The sequence below is a fragment of the Maniola hyperantus genome, chromosome 3 (genome assembly GCF_902806685.2).
Source record: "Maniola hyperantus chromosome 3, iAphHyp1.2, whole genome shotgun sequence".
Lineage (NCBI taxonomy): Eukaryota > Metazoa > Arthropoda > Insecta > Lepidoptera > Nymphalidae > Maniola > Maniola hyperantus.
The window spans coordinates 3,770,982-3,779,706 of NC_048538.1; the positions used below are offsets into that span (position 1 = coordinate 3,770,982).

The 8,725-nt window shown below is 38.3% G+C and overlaps 1 protein-coding gene across 1 annotated transcript; it reads left to right on the forward strand.

Annotated features, from left to right (window-relative positions):
• Positions 1–1,646: 1,646 nt before the first annotated feature.
• Positions 1,647–8,369, forward strand: LOC117996541 (zinc carboxypeptidase-like). Its single transcript, XM_034984605.2, has 9 exons — positions 1,647–1,823; positions 2,212–2,342; positions 3,307–3,388; positions 4,155–4,311; positions 4,934–5,094; positions 5,527–5,614; positions 6,361–6,563; positions 7,109–7,196; positions 8,137–8,369. The coding sequence occupies exons 1-9, from the start codon at positions 1,656–1,658 to the stop codon at positions 8,319–8,321; spliced, it is 1,263 nt and encodes a 420-aa protein (XP_034840496.1). The 5' UTR covers positions 1,647–1,655; the 3' UTR covers positions 8,322–8,369.
• Positions 8,370–8,725: the final 356 nt, after the last annotated feature.

Sequence of the window (8,725 nt, forward strand, 5' to 3'; positions counted from 1 at the left end):
AAAGATTTCTAGATAAATAATATTTCTGGTTCGTCAACCGATAGACGTTCAACGCTAGACATAGGTACAATGAGACTGCTGAATATGAAACGAATTTTTATCTACTGTCATGGCTACGGAACCATCTCTTATGTGTGTCCTGACACGCACTTGTTTTTTCAGGTGTTTTTTTATATTTTTAAATCCATTTCAAGTTTTTTTTGAAAATATTCCAATAAAACTTAAAGCTTGCCTTATCTTATCTTACAATTTGGCACTTGACTGCGATCTGACCTGATGGTAAGTGATGATGCATTCTAACATGGGAGCGGACTAACTTGATTGGTAGTTTGTGTTAGGTACACTTTGCCGGTAGGGTGGCAAATAGCCACGGCCGTAGCCTCCCATCAGACGAGACTAGAGACAATTTAGAAATTATACATACCCAAATTGGCCCTGCTGGAAATCGAGCCCGAGACCTCCCACTTATAAGACCACAGCGCTCACATCTGCGCCAGGTAGGTTTTGATCGCGTATTCTGTTTCCGGATACGGTCCGGTTCCATTCTAGGAGACCACATCGTATTATGCAACAGGCCCGTATTATGGAGACTCAAACTCGATGTTATGTTGTATATTGTGAATAGTTGAATAATAATGAGGTTTATTAATTCTAATTGTGTCGGTACCTACATCTGCGGGCTTGTTGGAGGTCACAGCAATATTTTTACTATTGAATAAATAACTAGCTTATGTTCGTGACTTCGTCCGCATTGACTACATAAATTTCAAACCCCCATTAAACCCACTTAGATTTTCGAAAAATCCTTTCTTAATCTTAACAAAGGACACATCCTCCAAATTTCATGACTCTAGGACCAGTGCAGCGGATCAGGCTGTGTGTTGATATACCTATCGGTGTTAGAAATGAAAAATATGTAGTTAAATAAATAGGTAATTAATGCAGCAAAGAATCATTTGCTACGTTCCATGTAAAGTGAATTTTCACACTTTACAATCATGTGTGCTAAAATTTACTTTCCGTGAAATTCCAGCTCGAAAACGGCTTGGTGCCTAAGTACAATATTAATTCACTATGAACACTTCCTGAATTTTTATATCTTAGGCGGGCAGTAACCCTACAGCAATTAGGAGTTGGATCCAGAAATTTTTATGGGACCACCACGGAAGCTTCAACTCTTAGAATAATGAATCTGAGCTTCAACTGTTAACTAAAAAAATTTTTTGCAAATCGGTCCAGATACATCAAAAAATCGGTGTAGGTACATACATTAAAAAAAACGGGCCGAATTGAGACCTTTCTTGGACCCATCTTTATTGGAAGTCGGTTAAATATTAAAAAAATCACTTTCCGTGAAAAATCGCCAATGAAATCATTATTGATTTCACTGGTGCTTTTTATAAGAAAGCTTCATAAGAAGAAAAATAATGATTTCACCAAATGAAAATCATTTAAAAATAGCAATCATGCCCATATCTGGTTTTCAGGCCTTAGACAAGTGCACATCATTAAATACATAACATTTCAAGTATGTAAACAATTATAAATTTTTTATAAAAGCCGTAGTAAATACTGATAACAGTATTTACTATGGCTAATAAATAGGACAGTAAACTTTGCAATTCTGTAGTCCGCATCGTATCGTTATTGGAAATATGTTATTTCCAAAACTAACTCTAATAATATGTACATTCCTTCATGTACACGTCACACAAGTAGCTAGTGTTGACAAATACAAGAAATATAAAAATTATAAATCATACGAAGTAACGGGAAATCCAAATGGACTGAATAATCTAAAAAATGCCTTACAAGAAGATGGTGTAAGTATACTAAGATTTTAAGCTTATTTCGATTACGATTACGATTAATCCCATCCCGCCCGTTGCACGGATCGTGGTTCCGTCGTGACGACGACCCGTCCAATTGGGTTGAAATATCTCTATCATCGCAAATCTCGAGAACAGCTGAACCGATTTCGCTAATTCTTTTTTTATAATATTCCTTGAAGTACGAGGATGGTTCTTACGGAGAGAAAAAATTAAAAAATTTGAATCGACTGTTAGGCGGAACGAAGTTCGCCAGGGCAGCTAGTCTATAATATAAAAATGAATCACTAAATGTGTTGCTAAGCGCAAATCTCGAGAACAGCTAAACCGATTTCGCCAATTCTTTTTTTATATACTTAGTACGTTTATTGTTTAATTTCAGAACACAATATTTTATTTTGGAGGTGTAAGTTCAACAGAAGTGGTGGTAGCGCCAGAATTAAATATTAAATTTCGGGAAATCGCCTCCAGAGAGAAATTAAACGCCACGCTTCTTTATAATGACATTTCGAAGTAAGTTCCTCAAACCTCAAAAATTAAAACCTCTGGAAAATAAAGTGGGTACCCTAGTTACTATTATGGCTTATAATATAAGGGCCAGCGCATACTGATGAAGTGGAGTAGAACCGAATGTTTTAGAGTGCTGTGTTAGTTAGTGTTTCCATTGAAGTTGAGCGAAGCGGAGACATGTTCAATGATCCAATTTGACTGTTATAAGATCTATATGACGTTCCGATTGTTTCAAAACACAATATGTCTTAGACGCTCCTTTCCGCGTCAGTAGAACCCACCGTCAAATTCAGCTTTTTGCACGTTGACATAGTATGTCGTATAACGTCGTATTACGACGTTTGCAGTATGTGTCTGTTCTAGATGTCAGCAGATTCAATGCGGTTTTTTAAACTATATAGGCAGGCATCATCATCATGATCAACCCGCTGCCGGCCTACTACTGGGTACGGATTTTCTCTCAGAATGAGAAGGGTCTAGGCTATAGTCCGTCACGCTGGCCATAGGCATGCGTTTGACTGCAATCACACCAAATAGTAAGTGGTGATGCAGCCTAAGGTAATAGAACGCGCCGGCCTAGAAGATGCCTATTTACACTTCTTTATGTTAACTTACATCCAAACTGTGTTTGGTCGTCGGCTTACAGTCCATCATATTATGTAAATCTAAATATATAAAAGGAAAGGTGACTGACTGACTGACTGACTGACTGACTGATCTATCAACGCACAGCTCAAACTACTGGACGGATCGGGCTGAAATTTGGCATGTAGATAGCTATTATGACGTAGGCATCCGCTAAGAAAGGATTTTTGAAAATTCAACCTCTAAGCGGGTGAAATAGGGGTTTGAAATTTGTGTAGTCCACGCGGACGAAGTCGCGAGCATGAGCTAGTCTCTACATAAAATCTCTCTCTCATAAGGTCTCTAAATAAAATGTTGAAGTTATTACATTTTCTATTTTAAGGATATTTCGCTCAGAAAAACCATCGCCATTGCGGAGAGCCAAGCAAGAGTTATCGTGGGATGCATATTACGATGTTAATGTTGTAAGTAGTATTTGTAATTTTCTCATTAAAACGGTAACTTTAATTTTTTTTCGCTAGCAAGCACTGGCAAACGCTGAAACACAAGCGAAGCAAGCATATTTTTTTTTCAATTTTACAAAATAGATGTGGGGCATATGAAAAGGGTGGGATAAAATGGGATAGAGTGCTGAAAATGTAAGCATAGATAAAATACAGAAGTATTTGCTACATAAAATACAGTTCTTTATTTTAGTAATTTTTACAATATTATCTAAGGAATATATTGAATGATTTTTTTTAATATTAAGGCACTTAAAGGGAACATAGTAGCAAAACTATGCAACGCGTCTTTTTAAAACTATATAGGTAAGTAATTTATAAATGTAAATGGAGTAAATTCTCCAGCTTGCAAACAAGCGTATTCGCGTGTTAAACTGACCCATTGAACCATAGTGATTAGTTGGCGACTGATGCATTGCGAGGCAATGATACCTACGCGTCATTGCGAATGCCACAATGTGCTTTGAGCTTAAGGATCTCCCAAGGTAGTATAAGCTGTAGATATTTCAGTATGCAACCGTGCCCATATATTATTTTAACATAACATTATTCAAGAGGCTGATCAACAAATTTCTGAAAAGCCGACAACGAGTTGGCGAATTGGTGCTGCAAATGTTCATTAAGTACTTAACATTAGATGACCGCCTGCTCGTTTGCTCACTTATTATATATATAAAAAATACCGATAGCGTATCAGTTATATGGATTGAGTTTTATAACGTTTCAGATTAACAAATACCTCAAAAACGTGAGTAAGACTTATCCCACGTGGACAAGTTCAATAGTGGGCGGCAAAACTTACGAGGGCAGGCAGATTAGAGGTGTGAGAATTAATACTCCTATTGATACCGGCGAGACGAAACCTGTATTTTTCATCGAATCAGGTATTTACTCCTAGATATTCTAATTTATTACTATTATCCTGTAATTTTTTTTATTGAAAATCTATATCTAAATGCGAAAGTGTTGGTTTGTCCTTCTTTCACGCCCTAACTAAGGAACGAATCTACTTGATTTTTGGCATAGAGATAGTTGACAGGACGTAGAGTAACATTAGGCTACTTTTTTAACAACCTAAATCCACGCGGACGAAGTTGCGGGCTTTAGTTAGTGTTACTATAAAACAAAGCTAGTCCGCGTGGAATGTTGCCAATAATACTGTAAAAAATTTGCATGGCATTGGACAAGTTGTTTGCAAAAACGAGATGAAGCTAGCAAATTGTTTTGTTCGGAATCACAGATATGAACCGCCTTGTGTAGTACTTACCATAGTTCACAACAGTTAGGGAACTTCTAACACAACGTTGAGGCTTCGACGTCACCACATGAGTAGATATACGTCACTGGCAGGCGTCAAATGTTAGTATATTTGTCGCAAGTAGCCCTAAAGTAGCGTCACCATAGCCTAATATTTAACATAACGTCAATTCAGGATTCTCGGTTTGCCGAGAGTTCCTTCACTCTAATTCACTCTGGCAGAGTCTACATAGAGGTCGTTGATTCTAGGTATCCACGCCCGAGAATGGATAGCGCCGGCCGTAACAACGTACCTCATCAATCAATTGCTCACGAGCTCAGACCCTAATGTAACGAGATTGAGGGATCAATTCGACTGGAGGATATTCCCCACTGTTAATCCTGATGGATACCATTACACACATACATTCGTGAGTGACAACATATTAATCATAAGTATAATATTATGCGGTGATATCCTAGTGTTAGAACATTGGCCTCCTAGTCCGGGGTTCGATCCCGGGCACACGCGCCTTTAACTTTCAGAGCTATGTGCGTTTTCAGTTCGAAAACATCGTGAGGAAACCAGCATGCCTGAGAGTTCTCCATTATATTTTCAAAGGTATCCGCACAGGGTCAGCATGACAGACGATGGCCTAAACCCTTTGTCATTCTAAAAGCAGACCCGTTCTCAGTAGTGAGCTGACGATAGCTTGATTATGATATGTTGATCGACCTGACGCGTTTTGCTGCAAATGTTGCCATGTGTAAAGACCACATTTACTGTGTACCCCATTCTCGCCACCTTTTACAAATTTCCCTAGGATTAGAACACCGAGAAATGGATGTAATCTTTTTTTCAGGATCGGTTTTGGCGCAAAACGCGTTCAGTATCGCCCAACGGCTGTGTAGGTGCCGATCCTAATCGCAACTGGGACTATAATTGGGGAAGTGAGTTGTCAATTGCTATCTTAGTGTGCCTACTGAATCTCTCAAAGCGTATCTAATTATTACATAGAGTGAGTAGACCGCCGTTTATTATTGCGGACATACCGGTTTTACGGTAGTAGCACCTACATACCCCTTACAACTGGTCCAATACTAAGCTAAATAATTGTATCTGGAGGAGTTGGCAAACAAAATAGCGAGTGGTGGTGTCTGTCTGTCTGTCTGTCTGTCAAGAAACCTACAGGGTACTTCCCGTTGACCTAGAATCATGAAATTTGGCAGGTAGGTACATCTTATAGCTGACATTTAGGGAAAAATCTGAAAACCGTGAATTTAGGGTTAGATCACACAAAAAAAAATCAATTGTGGTGTGAACTATTAATTAGTATTTTCAACTTTCAAAGTGAGATAACTATATCAAGTGGGGTATCATATGAAAGGTCTTCACCTGTACATTCTAAAACAGATTTTTATTTATTTTTATGTAGGTATCATAGTTTTTGAATTATCGTGCAAAGGTCGAAAAAATACGACTGTAGTACGGAATCCTCATAGCGCGAGCCTGACTCGCACTTGGCCGGTTTTTTTTTCCTTCCATATGCATATTTAACATTCTTCTAGTGATACTTTTTTCTTCCCCCGCATTACATGCCCATACCATGCCAGCCTCATCTTTTCTACCACTGGTGCTACTTTCAAACTGCCACTTCGAGTATATTAATAATACTTACTATAATCTTTTCTTGCAGAAGAATCGTCATCCCACGAGCCATGTAACTACCAAACATACTGCGGCTCGCAGCCATTCTCCGAAATCGAGACGAGATCTCTGTCGTCCTACATCTCCAGGATAAAGAACATGTTGTTCTATGTATCATTCCATTCGTATTCGGCCCTACTCCTGTTGCCACTCTCCGATTCCACACAACACGTAGAAAATTATGATGATTTGGTAAATATAAATACTAAATATTTAATAAAAATTATTTGCGTAAGCTGTAAAAATTCTTGATGCATTTTTTTAAAAATTAAGTTTTCGTTAGATTTAAAACAATTTAAACTGTTAAATTAAACAGTGACATCGGCCGTCGTCTAAGGGAAAGAGGTTGCGATCCGCGCTCTGGGGCCTACCTGGTCCAAAGGTTGTCCATCGCCATTCAGCGTGGCAATAGTGCCAGCTTAATGGGCACCTTTGGCCCAGGGGCAACCAGGGGCGGACTTTTTGACGACGTTTAATTTTACGTTGGTAAGGTTTATTTAAGTTTGTATGTTTTATTTTAATATTTTTATCGTAATATTATTATAACATATGTATATTTATTAATTCTTATTATATACTACAATATCACAGATATTTAAACTGTTCACATTTTATATCATCGGAGAAAAATTTTAAAGTCATAAATTCAAAATACCTAAATTTTTTTTTATACCGCAATACAAACCTACGGAGTAGAGTGAAGAAGTGCATGGTTTATTCTAGGAAATTATTTTCAGATGCGAATTGGCAAAGCTTCCTTGGAGTACGGTTCTAGAGTGAACAATGTCAGATACAAAGATATAGGTACCGCTGCTGAGATCTTATGTAAGTACACATACCTGCTTATACTTAGCTTTTATGAATAAACTAGCTTATGCTCGCGACTTCATCCGCGTGGACTACACAAATTTCGAACCCCTATTTCACCCCCTTAGGGATTAAATTTTCAAAAATCCTTTCTTAGCGGATGCCTACGTCATAATAGCTATCTTCATGCCAAATTTCTGCCCGATTCGTCAAGTAGTCTAGAGCTGTCCGTTGATAGATCAGTCAGTCAGTTTTTCGTTTTATAATTTGATGATAGAACGAATAATTTAATAGAACTGTGAAAAAACCTATCACGTTCTAGTTTCTACCTACTTAGATATTTTGATGAGGTATTTGATAAAATAAGGTTCACCAAAGCCCAAAATGATAGACTTTGCTACACTCAAAGAAGGCAGAGGAATTCCTCCTTTCATCCCAAACCTCTCTGAATCATTTATGAAACACCTCAATAAAATTTTCTGCGTCCTCATTTTTTTTAGTATCGATCATGTAAGATTTCAGGCCTTTATTTTTCATTACTTTTAAGTCACTTGAGGTATAAAAAAACCGACTGCACTTTTTGAGCATTATTAGGGCTGATGCATGCAAACATACTGAAGCGGAGTCGAGTATTTTTGTTTGATGACAACTTTAACTCAGCTTTATGTATTTTAACGTACGGTTGAAACACTGTACGGGATTACGGTTGGTACACTGTATACTAAAAACACGTAGAAGATTCAAAAGATGTGCAACGCTTCTGGGCTTGCTTTGAAGCAGCGCACTAAAGTAAATAAAGGAGTACTTTATAAGAAAGATGCTGATGATTCATGATCTCGGATGAACTTCTCTCTGCGGTTGTGCGTTGTCCCTTAACGCGTTACAAGGGAATAACTATAGTCTGTAGGTATGACTAAGCATAGCTTATAAGTACATGGTTTGATTTTGGCAATTGCAGACCCAGCGTCCGGAGGTAGTATGGACTGGGTGCGGAACACGTTGAGGACGCCGCTAGTATACACATACGAACTTCGAGGCAACTCTTTCCACTGGCCGCCCTCCAGGATCACGGAACAAGGAGACGAGATCGTCCAGATGATGCTCGGTCTAGCCACGGAGGCCAAAATGATGGAATATTTTTAATTCAGGCGCTCCGTAAACTTAGACCCCAATAAAGAGTCAAAAATAATATTTTAAATGTCTTTTATTTTTTTGACATGAGTTCGATGAACGTCTTACGTGACGCTTTTTGTCAAAGTGAATAAAGGCTCCTCCACACAGCCGCGTTATTATCGGTCGATAATATCGCATGCGTTATTGCGATAATACGCCCTACTTCCATTGCGGCGTTATTATCGCAGCAGTGTGTAACTACATGACCATCCTAATACAAAATGTACTGAAAACTGATATCGCAATAACGCATGCGATATTATCGACCGATAATAACGCGGCTGTGTGGGGGAGCCTTTAAGCTTTAGACTTGATTTGTTATAAAAATATAAGTACGCTGTGTCTCGCTCCACTCCACTCTGCTGATGTGCGTT

Coding starts and splice junctions, on each gene's coding strand:
- LOC117996541 (XM_034984605.2), top strand. CDS start 1,656: ATGTTATTTCCAAAACTAACTCTAATAATATGTACATTCCTTCATGTA. Junction 2,343..3,306: donor CTTTATAATGACATTTCGAA/GTAAGTTCCTCA, acceptor TTCTATTTTAAG/GATATTTCGCTCAGAAAAAC. Junction 5,615..6,360: donor CTGGGACTATAATTGGGGAA/GTGAGTTGTCAA, acceptor CTTTTCTTGCAG/AAGAATCGTCATCCCACGAG.